General features: G+C 44.6%; 1 protein-coding gene across 2 annotated transcripts; it reads left to right on the top strand.

Moving 5' to 3' along the window:
- The first annotated feature begins 1,644 nt into the window (after positions 1 to 1,644).
- On the top strand, positions 1,645 to 12,043 carry LOC110299005 (myeloid cell surface antigen CD33-like). 2 transcript variants are annotated; one of them, XM_029479876.2, is made up of 6 exons: positions 1,645 to 1,812; positions 2,338 to 2,616; positions 2,786 to 2,833; positions 5,236 to 5,329; positions 6,108 to 6,188; positions 11,266 to 12,043. In XM_029479876.2, the coding sequence occupies exons 1-5, from the start codon at positions 1,728 to 1,730 to the stop codon at positions 6,178 to 6,180; spliced, it is 579 nt and encodes a 192-aa protein (XP_029335736.1). In that variant the 5' UTR covers positions 1,645 to 1,727; the 3' UTR covers positions 6,181 to 6,188; positions 11,266 to 12,043. The 2 variants fall into 2 exon arrangements, with proteins under 2 accessions (XP_029335736.1, XP_021024232.1); XM_021168573.2 differs by having other exon boundaries at positions 1,651 to 2,163.
- Positions 12,044 to 13,115: the final 1,072 nt, after the last annotated feature.

Here is a 13,115-nt window from a genome sequence, read left to right as displayed (position 1 = left end):
GTTTTCTTTAAGAGTATGGTGCCTGGTAGGTTGGCTACACCCCAGTGGATTCACACTCCCTGGGTTCACAAACCCAAGAGTATATGGGAAACACAAACAGGAATCAATGGGTGTAACTGAAAATGAGAACACAAGGGTGGGTAGATAGTGGAGATAGGGTGGATTTGATCAAAATATACAGTATAAAATTCTCAAAGAATTAATAAAAATACTTTTGAGACAGTCTCTCACTATGTAGTCGTGGCTGATTTGGAACTCACAATATAAACTAGACTCATTCAAATCACAGAGCTCTGCCTCCAAGTGCTACCCTTTAAAAGGGTGCACCATCATATCTAACAAATAAGTTTAAGTGTGTGTGTGTGTGTGTGTGTGTGTGTGTGTGTGTGTGTGTGTGTGTGTGCAAAACAGCAAATTCCATGGCATGAGAGAGCATAAGATGTGAAGGAAATAATTCCCAGCTTGTGCTTTACAAATACATCTCATATGCATGCCTCAGTGGCAGGTAGAGACATCTCCTGGGCCAGCAGCTCTGAAGACAGCAGCACTAGTGTATGGAGAGTTTGAGGTTCCTGCCAGCAGGCAGCATGGGAGGAAACCAGACACATGTTTCGCTTCTTGTTTCTAGCTCTGCAATGCCCACAGCTCACTATGTGTTTCCTGGATAAATGAGTGAGAAAACAGATGGCTTCAGTTCATCAGAGATCTTTCTCCTAAGAGAAGACCTTAGACTAAGAAAAGCTCTTAGACTCATACCTGGGTCCAGGTCCACCCCAGTGCTGTAGGGAAGTCCCTCAGAACTTGCTCTCTAACCTTCTCAACCCCTTCTTTCTTTCCTTCCTTCCTTCCTTCCTTCCTTCCTTCCTTCCTTCCTTCCTTCCTTCCTTTCTTCCTTCCTTCTTCCATCTTTCCTTTCTTCTTCCCTTCCTTCTTGTGCATATGTGTGTGCATATATTGATGCACTTATATATGCAGTGTTTATGCACAATTGTGGGTATGAGGGCCAGAGCTTGACATCATCCTCAATGATCATCTGCATCATTAAAATGTTTTTAACATTTATTATTGTATATCTTATGTGTGGAGTGTACATGTGTGCACCATGTGCATGCCCAGTGCAGGTCAGATTAAGATGTCAAAACTCTTGGAACTGGAGTTATGGATGGCTGCAAGCCACCAAATAGGTGCTGGAAATTGAACCCAGGTTCTCTGTAAGAGCAGTAAGTGTTCTAAACCACTGAGCCATCTCAGCAGTTCCTCCCCCTCAGTTTTTGAGACAGGATCTCTCACTGAATGTAGAGACAACCAATTCAGGTAGAGTGGCTGGACACCATGCTCTAGAGATCCTCCTGTCTCTGTCTCCCCAGCCCTGGGGTTACAGATGTGCACTGTCATGACCAGATTTTTATGTACATGCTGTGAATCTGAACTTAGGTCCTCACGTTTGTGCAACAAGCACTTCGCAGTCTGAGCCGTCTCCACAGCCTTTCTTCTCTGAACCACCCCCACACCCACACCCACACCCCTTTCCCTCTGCCCAATCTCTTTAATGTCTGACTGCTGGGCTTTCATGTGATCTCTGCAGATAGGAGGGAAGATTTGGGCCACCTGCTGTCCCTAGTTCCTCTTCTGTGAGCTGAAGTCTGTTGATTCTCTGCTGCTTTCCCAGTTCCTATCTGTGAGCCCTCCAGTTTGCTTACTCAAAGGAGCCCAGGCCATCTGCTGGGATGCTGCTGCCCCAACTGCTGCCCTTGCTCTGGGTGTTTAAGTGGGCATCTGGAAACTGCTTTACTCTCCCTAGAGAGGTCATAGGTACGTATCTGTCACTGACACTGGAGTTACAGTCTGTGACGGTGCAGGAGGGTCTGTGTGTCCTTGTGCCCTGCCACCTCGTTGAGTACCCCATGAACAGGTGGTCAGATGTTGCCTTTGGGTACTGGTTCCATGAAGGGGAAAATACACACCCTGACTCTCTGGTGGCTACAAACAAGCCATATCAACTAGTGCAGAAGGGGATGCAGAGCCGACTCCACTTCTCTGGGGACTGCTCCTTGGACATCAGAGATGCACAAAAGGGTGACAACGGTTCTTACTTCTTCAGACTGGAAAAAGAAGGCAAAACATGGAATTTCTGTGAGGATAGGATCTCTGTGCATGTGACAGGTAAAGTACTTGCTCCATGTTAGTCACAGAAGCTTACAGGGCAGGACCAGGACCGTAGCCTGAGAGTGACTGGGGATGAAGCAGGGAAGTGGAAGAGTTGAATCAAAACCTGGGCTTCTCAATAGCTGTCCTTCACCCCCATCCTGATCCTGCATGTCTTTCTCTCCTTACCAGACCTCACTCACACCCCCAACATCAGCATCCCACAGACACTGGAGCTTGGTCGTCCTACCAATGTGATGTGCTCTGTGCCCTGGGCTTGTGAACGGGGAACACCCCCCATCTTTTCCTGGATGTCAGCTGCCCTCGTATCCCTGGGCCCCACGACCACACTCTCCTCGGTGCTGACCCTCACTCCCAGGCTCCAGGACCATGGAACCAACCTCACCTGTAAGGTGACCTTCCCTGGAGCTGGTGTGACTGTTCAAAGGACTGTCCAGCTCAATGTCATCTGTGAGTTCAGCCCAAGGCTGGGGATTCATGGTAGCTGTATCATAGATTATAGTTGGATTGGGGACAGTGTGGACCCAGACCTCATCCCTCTTGCATTCTATGATTTCTGAGCAGTTATGAGAAATGTTGCTGAAACCTGAGATGTTAAACTCTTTTTCTTTTCTCCAAGATAATTCACAGAACTCCACAGCCCATGTCTCTGGAAGAGTTGGTCCAGGTAGGGGGAATCATCTTGGGTTGGATGAACAGGGTCTCTTTAGCCCAGAGCAGGGTTCATCCCTTTTTACCCTGAACATAAAGACCCACTTCCTAGAAAGCTAATGACCCTCCTCATTCACAGCACAAAGTTCTCCCCGCACCCCGATTCTTTCTCAATCCTTTGGGCTTCTGGACTCACTCCTGAGCCATTACAGGGATAGGTCAGCATTCACTTAACAGAATCACACAACCGAGACACTTTTAGTCCATTCATGAATCTTCCTGCAGCCTCAGCACTTGAGTCTGTCAACAGCTTTGATCTGAATGCTTGTGCAGGAGACATGGCCATATGGGGCAAACATGCAGAGCAAACACAGAGGGCTGTTCACAGAAATTCAGTTCCCTTCTCAGAACAGACCAGTGACTACACCAGGTACCAAGCTTTGGTTTATCCACATATGGCCTGAGGGAACTCGGGATTCAGTAGCCTACCCACCATTGTGCCCCCATGACTCTGGTACACACTGAGTGGATCTCGTTCTGTGGACAGCTTCTATTCTCTGGCAGCCATTCCATTGATGTTATTTTCGCCAAAAATCAATGTGCAGTAAAGAGTTTTGTATCTGTTTTCACAGGTGTGTGTGTGTGTGTGTGTGTGTGTGTGTGTGTGTGTGTGTGTGCCTGCCTACCTGTCTGCCTGCCTGCCTGTCTGTCTGTCTACATGTCTGAATTACTAATTCCCAAGTGCAAATTACAGTGGAGCTTGGTGTCTCTCTGATATAGAGAATGGTGAGCAAATGTTTCTTCATGGACGTTGGATAGTAGAACATTCCCAAAAGGAAGCTAGGAGAGTTTGTACTTCCACCAAGGCACTGTGGATGAAACCCTTTCTGTTTTGTTTTAATTTTGGTCCTAAGGACTGATCCTAGGATGAGCATTGACCCTTATTCTTGTCCACGCAAATATTTTGTATCTTTATCAATATCAGGAGATGTTTGGCATCGCCTTGGACTTTGATCAGATGTAAAGATGTTATGTACTTTGAACAGATAAAAAGAAAATGTAGTGATGGAGAGAGCTCAGTGGGCTCAGAGCTTGCCTTGCAGGGACCTGAACTCAATCCCCAGAATCTACATTTCACACACACACACATACACACATTCACACACACATACACACATTTACACACACACATACACACACACATTCACACACACACACATTCACACACACACACACATTCACACACACACATTCACACACACACATACACACATTCACACACACATACACACATTCACACACACACATACACACATTCACACACACACATACACACACACATTCACACACACACATACACACACATTCACACAAACACATACACACACATTCACACACACACACACATTCACACACACACACACAGAAAGAGAGAAAGAAAGGGGGCGGGATATAGTGTCACTTGCTTATAATTTTATAATTCCATTGCTGGGAAGATGAAGAGAGGCTCACTGGTCATTCAATCTAGCTTACCATACTGTTAACTAGATGTTAACAAGGTGAGTTGCAGGGCATTTAGCAACCCTGTCTCAAAAAAAAAAAAAAAAAAGATTGATAGTTGAGTTTAAAATCCTGTGACTATTATGAGCAGCGTTGTTGAGCTCTTTGTAACTTGTTTTATGAGACAGGGTCTCACTATGTTACCAGGTTGGCCTCAAACTCATGGAGATATTCCTGCCTCTATCTCCTGAGGGTTGAGATTAAAGGCATTTGAGTTCCTTATAAATTTAACTTATAAATTTAATAATTCTTCCCTGGAGGCTGGAGAGATGGTTTACTGGTTAAAGCTGCCCTTGGAAATCACCTGGATTCACTTCTCAGCACCCACGTGGTGGCTTGTAGCTGTCTATAACTCCAGTTCTAGGGGATTCAACAGCTTCTTTTGACTTCAGAGGGCACTAGACCCTCAGATATGCACATGCAGACAAGTAAAAATATAAATTTTTAAAAGAGTTCTTTTTGTGTGCTTGACACCAGCCTCTTACCACAATATACAAACGTGCTCCCAAATTCTGTAGGTTATTGATATTTTCCATTGCAATTGTTGGTTTTGATGTTTGATGCAGAATCTTGCAATGTAGCACAGACTGACTTTGAACCCATAATCCTATTGCTTCATCCTTCTGACTAGCAGGATCACAAATGACCACCATGCCTCTGTGACAGAGGCTCTAATCATGATAGAAAGTGATTTTTCTGATATATTGTTGGACAATGGGATGAGGGAGTCATGGTATGGACAGAGGCAGTCTCAGGTCTGGGGATGAAATTTGGAAGGCCATATCTAAGCACTACTGTGAGAGGGAGGACTCTGTCTGGGATTAGGATGTAAATTCAGCTCCATCTACCTTTCTTCAGGGAAACCAAGACCCCTGGCAGATGTGGTACAGGTAGCCATGGGAGAAGCGGCTATCAAATTCCTGCTTCTTGGGATCTGCTTCTTCTTCCTGAGGTGAGTGTTGCTCCTTGGACGAGAGAAAGGTTTGGGATTCAGGCAGGGAGTTTGTGGGTACTAACAGTTCCTCACTGTGATGGAGCTATCTGTCAAATGTGGCCATTTGGGGAACGTCAAGACAGAGTTTTCTAGAGAAACAGAACTGATAAAATGTATGTACACACACACACACACACACTCTGGAATTATTAGAGTGGCTTATGGGCTATGGTCTACAGTCCTACTATTTCAACAATGTCTGTCTTCTCACGGAAAGTCTAAGAGCCAAATAACTTGTTCAGTCTACAAGGCTGGATATCTCAGCTGGTCTCCTGAATACACTGGAATCTCAAAGAAGTAGACTCTAATACCACTGATGGGATCAACTTGCCAGAGAGAGTGAGAACAAGCAAGCAAAGAACAAACGTTTCTGTCTTCCATGTCTTTTATATAGGCTGCCACCAGAAGCTGTGGCTTAGATGTAAGGTCTACCTCCCTACCTCAAATTATCTAAATTTACAATAGGCCTTCCCAGCTTAAATGATTCAATCAAGAAAAAATCCTTCACAGGAGTACTTCACCATTTGGCTTAATTCCAGATGAAGTCAAAATGACAACTGAGAATTCCCATCATAGGAAGAAGGCAGTCTTCCACAGCTAGGAGGTCCTGTGCCCTATGTATCTCCCCCCACCCCCCAGCCACCCTTACAGTCCATGACAGGAGTTCAGGACAAGAGGAGACTACTACACCTGCTCCCTTTCATGCCCACATTGAAGGCTCTGTCTCCTCACTCAGCAAGAGATCCCATAGGAAGAGAGTGGAGAGACCAGCAACACCCATGGATCAGGCAGACGCTGTCATGGATTAGTCTCTCAGGTGAGTGATATGGGATCCCAGTGTTTGACGTGCTTCAGGGCTCTTCCCTGTGATGGACCCAGTATGGCCTGGTTTAGCATGGCCACTGGTTATCTACTTACCGTCCTGTGAGTCCACATCCCTATTGTGTCCCATGATCTCCTGGATCAGTGGTTCCATTTCTTTCTAGAACTGGTTGTGATTCTTTATGGTCACCTCTCTACACCCTCACCCCATGACCTATACTGACCCCTTTATTCACCCAATCTTGATCATCCCCAAACCTCATCTTACCATAGTCACTGACTCTCCCTGTGTCCTGCCTCTGTAACAGGGCTCCAGATCTTAGTAGGCCTCCAGACCTTAGCACCACTCATTCCATAATGGGAGTACTATTCAGGCCATAAAACTCAGCACATGAACAGTTACACCAGCCAAAATGAAAACAAAGACCTAATCCATCCAAGTCCATAGTTCTGGGAAAATCTTTAAAGATACTAACCTGGTCTTTTGGCTTCTGTAGTTCTGCTTCTGACGAACTGTACTTGTTAACTGAAATATGTCAAACTAGAACAGTGTTTTTGTACTTAAAGGCTCATGCCGAGAAAGGTTTGATCTCTCCACTGGGATCCCACACACCCAGTGCAGTTGCCAGCCAGCTAATATAATTTTTCTATTGGATTAAACCAGTGTCTCTCTGGTGGATACCTCCCAATATTTCTGGAGGTTCCATCAAGATTCCACAGAGACCAGACCCTGAGACACTGGGGGTCTCAGAGCCCATTAAAATGGGAAAGAGTATGGTAGTCAAAGAGCTCCTTGGGGAACACAGCCTAAGTTCCAGATCCCCAAGACTCCCTTTTATCAACTGCTGCCTGCAGTTTTGGAAGGGTCTGACAACTCCATTACAAAATGAAACAAATTAAAAGTCACCTGGTCTGTCACCTCCAGGGGTAAGTCTGGTTAAGGGGCCTTCTGTTTGGACACATAGGACAGGTCAGGCTGTTGATCCAGTGTCCAGATTCCCCAGGTCTGTTCAGGTGTCTGAATGTGTGCTGGCTACCCCTAGCCCCTAGTTGTCCTCTCTCTCCTCCTCTCTCCTCTCTCCTCTCTCCTCTCTCCTCTCTCCTCTCTCCTCTCTCCTCTCTCCTCTCTCCTCTCTCCTCTCTCCTCTCTCCTCTCTCCTCTCTCCTCTCTCCTCTCTCCTCTCTCCTCTCTCCTCTCTCCTCTCTCCTCTCTCCTCTCTCCTCTCTCCTCTCTCCTCTCTCCTCTCTCCTCTCTCCTCTCTCCTCTCTCCTCTCTCCTCTCTCCTCTCTCCTCTCTCCTCTCTCCTCTCTCCTCTCTCTCTCTCTCTCTCTCTCTCTCTCTCTCTCTCTCTCTCTCTCTCTCTCTCTCTGGTGTGTGTGTGTGTGTGTGTGTGTGTGTGTGTGAAAGAGAGAGAGAGAGAGGGAGCTCTGTATTGACGAGGTCAATACAGTTTCCCTGTATTGACCAGTGGCTCTCTCTGGTTTGAGAATCCCCTGGCTTAAGACCTGTGCCTCGTCCTAGTGGAGACCCAAACCCTTTTGTCTCTGCCAGGTTGCTCATAGACACTGCCCCCCTCAAAAAATAAAATAAAAACCCTCACCTGTCCATCCTACTCCCAGAGTGAGAGCACTTGCTTGTTTTGTTGCTTGACTCTTGCTCAGGGTTGGTCCCTGGGTGGAGGTGAAGAAGGACTGGGCTTCTCATAGGGAGAGGGAAATAGTTTCCCCAGGTGAGTGCTCCCTCTTCTCTGTGTCTGTTCTAAGCAGCCCCCCAAGGGAGGGGGAAAGTTTCCCTGGAGTGAGCCCAAAGGAAAAGAAAGTTCCATTCCTTTCTCTTTTATGATGTATGTCTCATTTTTAACTAATGAACAGTATAATTGGAAAACTCAAAACCCATCATTTTTTTAAAAAGTAAAAGATCTATCCCTGGGCCAGGCAGAGGGATCGTTGCCATGTGACACAGCAGGGACAGAATGGATTTCCCTTCTGTCCATCTCTGACCAAGAAGATTTAAACATCCATTAGGTTCTTTATAAAAGGATTAAAGACAGCTGCTAAAAAAGATTTCCTTTGTCACCCAGTTGGTCCCAGATATTAGAAAAAAATTGCAAAAGGTTAAAAAAAATTGCAAAAGGTTAAAAAAAAAAAGAAAGAAATATAAACAGGTTCCAATTGCTGGAGGTAGCTCAAAAGGTGTTTAACCACAAAGAACTGAATGGGACAAGACCTTTTGTACAAAGTAAAAGCTATCGTCACCATCTCTGATAATGAGACACAGACTTACAGATACCCCAAAAAATGTTGGTGTCTTACCCTCTGTCCGAAGAATATCTCTTAACTGGAAGTTCTGCCTCCAATCAAAGTCCAAAATATAGTTGGACTATCTCTCATATTAATAATAAAGGTTTCTGGGGATATGGGTAGAAACCAACTCACTAGGATTAGCCCAACACCAAGTTCCTATAATTGTTCAACTAAGCAGTTCGGCTACCCCAGATTAAAAAATATCCAATGACCCTGGAAACAAAAAGGGAAATTGCAGTCCAGATTGCTTCGCTTGGAGAGACAGGCATCTTTGTGTGCTGTCAGTCACCCTGGAATGTGCTTCTCCTGCCTGTGAAGAAAACTGTGACATCTTATTCTCATGAGTCTGAATCTTCCAAAGAAATAGGCCTACACTCTCTCAGACCTGAAAGATGCATTCTTCAGCCTCCCACTGGCAGAGGTGAGTGAACCATGTTTGCGTTTAAACAGACAGACCAAGAAGGCGTTACAGCAGGCAACATACTTGATCCAGGTTACTCCAAGACACTAAATGCAGACTTCTTGCCCTTCTGTCGGAGGTTTCCTGGGGGAATAGATTATAAAGGGACCACTGAGGATCTGCTGCAAGAGTTACAGACCTGGGGCTACAGAATTTCAGCTAAGAAAGCTCAACTTTGTACATCAGAGGCTGCCTGCCTATCTTAGCTACCGGCTGAGGTGAGGCAAAGGGAGCCTGTCTCAGAGTAGGATTGCTGTCATCCTTCAACTACCAACTCAAAAGACAGGTTTGAGAGTTCCTAAGTACTGTTAAGTATTGCTGCCTCTGGATAACAGAATTTGTGGAAATAGCAGGGTCTCTATACACCAGCAAAAAGGGGGACACTGAGCTCATAATCTGAACAGAGACTAAACCAAAACACATCTGAGGCTTTAAAAACAGCTCTGATAGCCGAAAAACCCTGTCTCAGGGGGGAAAAAAAAAAAACAGCTCTGATTTTGGCTCCAGCCCTAGCACTTCCAGACATCTCAAAACCTTTTTCATTGGTTTGTCCATGAAACAACAGATACTACAAAAGAGGTTTTAGCTTTAGGACCATGGAAACTTGTTCAAACAATTGGACACTATAGTCACAGGTTGGCCCACCTGTCAAAGAGCTGTAGTGGCTACTGTTAGTCTAATGAAAAACAAGCAAACAAGTTCACTCTGGGTCAAGATCTTATACTCACAGCATCCCATGGCACAGCTGAGGCCCTCCTCCTCCTCCGAGGAACACCAGAACACGGCTGTCTAATGCCTGTGTGACCTAGTGCCAGACCCTACTCCTGGCCCACCCTTGAGTCTAGTTTAAGAAACTATCTTCCTGCTATCTTTTTGCCTGGTGACAACTCCCAGGTGTTCACCCATGACTGTCACAAGATCAAAGATGAATCCAAGTATGTTGGAACTGCAGTTCTTCCTTTAACTTAAGCATTTTGGACCCCAGCCGGGTACCAAAGCCCAGAGAGCAGAAGCAATCAATTTGACCCAGGCTCTCAGACAGGAAAAAGGAAAGGATAGTTGCTATATTTTAACTACTGTGCATGTCCATGGTATGATCTGTGGAGAACAAAGGCTTCTCACCACTGGGGGAAAGATATGAAAAACAAACAGAAAATCTTGGCCCTTGTAGAGGCTATTCATCTTCCCTTACAATTTGCTATCACAGGCCACTGACCTTGCTATCTGACAAATCACTCTAAGACTAGTGGGGCCTATTGATATTATGATAGCTACCCAGTGCTACCTGAGACTCCATGGTAAACAAAAATGGACAGCTCAAACCCACAAGCTGATGATGAACAACAGAAGGACAGACCATTCTCCCAGAAACATCTGCCAGGACTGTGGTAACTGACCTTCACCAGGCTCTGGAATCCACAAAATAGAGTCGCTCAGACCAAGGTTTGTTATACCTAGACTGCATGCCTAGCTCAGGATAGTTTATTAGCTCAGGATATCTCAGCCAGATACCAGTTTTGTGCTCAAGTAAACCTAAAACAGATAGCCCTTACCCAGGAAGGGGTCCAAATGAGTAACCAACACCCTATCAAACTCTGGGAAAACTGACTTCACGAACATCTGGCCCTCCAGGGGAGGGTGAAAGTACTTGATAGTTTTTATAGAAACTATCCATCTTTTCCGCATAGGTAGAACCAGTCCGTACCTGGACTAAAACTGCTCAAAGAATAGCTTAAAAGCTCCTCCAGCAACTGGTTCCCTAATTGGGTCTCCCTCTAGCCAATGGGATTTAACAATGACCTGGCTCTAATAGACCAAATTTCCCAGTTAATAGTTAAAGCTTCAGAAATAAATTGAAAATTTTATTGTACATATAGACCTTAGATTTCTGGGCAGGTAGAAAAAATAACAAAATTAAAAAAAAAAAAAAAAAAACATTTATACCAAAACTCTCAAGAGTCCAGCAACTCTAATGACCTTTCTTTGCTTTGCTTTGGGCCTGCTGCACACCACATAAGAAGGGATTTACCCCGCATGAGAGTATGTTTGGAAGACCTCCCCTGCTGCTTCCCAGGCTCAGAGACCAGCGCTTGGTAGAACTCACTAATTACTTCTTTCTCAAGTCACTACAGACATTCCAGTCCTCCATAAAGGCTATTCACTGGGCTATCCAAGCTTGCTTCTAAGTCCACCACCAGTTTCCCCTTGCTTGAGTCTGCAGGTACTCTCTCAGTCAAGCAAAGTAGCCAAGGGGGCACTGAAACCAACTTGGACAGAATGCTACAAAGTGCTTCTCTTCATTCCTTAGGCTGTGAAGATGGCTGGCATTACACCATGGGTCCACCACTCTCAAGTCAAGAAAGTCATGGATGATGGTGCCAACTGGACTGTCTCTAGACTATGGACTTATTAAAATGAAATTTTAGTCTTGCTCTTCTACTCTCTGCTCCTCTACATCCTCTTAAGTCTTGTATTTTATTCTATGGGTATGAATATAGGGTTGTGGCCCCTCCCCCACAGCCCTCAGGCCTGGAAGTAGTAACTGAGAAAGATGGATACAGGGAAGGTGTTAACCAGTGTGACTATAAACCACTAACCCATAATCATCTTGATCTCTGCTCACTGATGCCCACTTTAAGTGTTTGGTTGTATTTAAAAAGCAAAGATATGGGAGTTTATCTTTTGAGATAGAAATGCAGTGTTTACAATTCTATGTGTGCACTGAGGCTGGGCCCCTTAGTTACCAGAAACAAGAGAGTTTCCACTGCAAAAATTGGGGTTATGAGACTAAGGCTTCCTGAAATTTCCTTTTAAAAGGTTCTGGCCTTTTAAAAGGAAAGCCTGGGAAGCCTGGGAAAATCAGACTCTATGCTACAGGAAGGAACAGAATCTATCAAGAGATAGAGTTAATTATTCCCAGGCAAAAATCAGTCAGGATTGCTGGTTAACCTTAGGCACCCAGCACCCAAACTACATAGGATAAGAGTGAACCAGACTGTCCTCCCATAGACTGACAAAACTCACTGTGACTGGCGCAGCCCAAATTAACATTAGAGAATTTACAAGAGACTAAAATTTGTCTAATATCCAAAACCTTCAAGCTACACACTTCCTTATTCTGATGCCTGCCCTTCAGCCTTGTGGGTTAACTCATCTGGAAAACAGCAGTACTACTGAGACTACTTGGTGAACGTGTACTAATGGCTTGACTAAAAGTGCCTCTTCTGATGCTTTCCAAACTAAGTAGACAGATTGATCAGGCCTTGCAGGTATTAAGAGCTTCTGCTGCTGAATTAAAACAACAGTTACATTCCCTTGCAGAGACGTCCTCCAAAGTTGAAGAGGCTTTGACTTAGTTCTCCTGAGATAAAGGAAACTATGTATGGCTTTCAAAGAAACCTGTTATCTCTATGCTAATTATTCAAGAGTATTTAGGAAAAAAAAAAAAAAACCACCTCAAGATTGGGAAAACAAGGGGGCTGGAGAGATGGCTCAGTGTTTAAGAGCGCCAACTGGTCTTCTGAAGGTCCCAAGTTCATATCCCACCAACCACATGGTGGCTCACAACCATCTGTAATGAAATCTGATGCCCTCTTCTGGAGTGTCTGAAGACAGCTGCAGTGTACTTACATATAATGAATTAAATAAATAAATAAATAAATCTTTAAAAAAAAAAGATTGGGAAAACAAAAAACAAAAACCCCAGTACTCTGGAGGCAAAGGCAGGAAGGTCTCTGTGAGTTTGAAGCCAGCCTAATCTACAGAGTGAGGTCTAGGACAGCCAGAGCTACACAGAGAAACTCTGTCTCAAGAAAAAAAGAAAGAAAGAAAGAGAGAGAGAGAGAGAGAGAGAGAGAGAGAGAGAGAGAGAAAGAAAAGAACAAAGAGAAGAAAAAGGAAGAAAGATAGAAAGAGTGAGTAAAAACAAAGGAAGAAATGAAAGAAGGAAGGAACACAAAAAGAGACATGACAAAGACAAAAAATAAATAACACAATATCAGTATTTGTTCTTTTGGTCACCCTAGCTAGCTACTCTGCTATCAACACTGGCTGAGCCTTTAGGTCACATTCTTTTTTTTTTTTTTAAGATTTATTTATTTATTATTATATGTAAGTACACGGTAGCTGTCTTCAGACAGACCAGAAGAGGGTGTCAGA

This window comes from Mus caroli, unplaced genomic scaffold, assembly GCF_978045245.1.
Source record: "Mus caroli unplaced genomic scaffold, Mus_caroli_1 scaffold_8, whole genome shotgun sequence".
Classification (NCBI taxonomy): domain Eukaryota; kingdom Metazoa; phylum Chordata; class Mammalia; order Rodentia; family Muridae; genus Mus; species Mus caroli.
Note: the sequence above shows the minus strand (reverse complement) of the source record. Positions and strands in the feature narration are given on the sequence as shown.

Excerpts from the sequence above, each read along its gene's own strand:
- LOC110299005 (XM_021168573.2), top strand. The coding sequence starts at position 1,728 with ATGCTGCTGCCCCAACTGCTGCCCTTGCTCTGGGTGTTTAAGTGGGCA. Across the intron at positions 2,834-5,235 it reads CTCTGGAAGAGTTGGTCCAG|GGAAACCAAGACCCCTGGCA; the intron begins GTAGGGGGAATC and ends ACCTTTCTTCAG. Across the intron at positions 5,330-6,107 it reads ATCTGCTTCTTCTTCCTGAG|CAAGAGATCCCATAGGAAGA; the intron begins GTGAGTGTTGCT and ends CTCCTCACTCAG.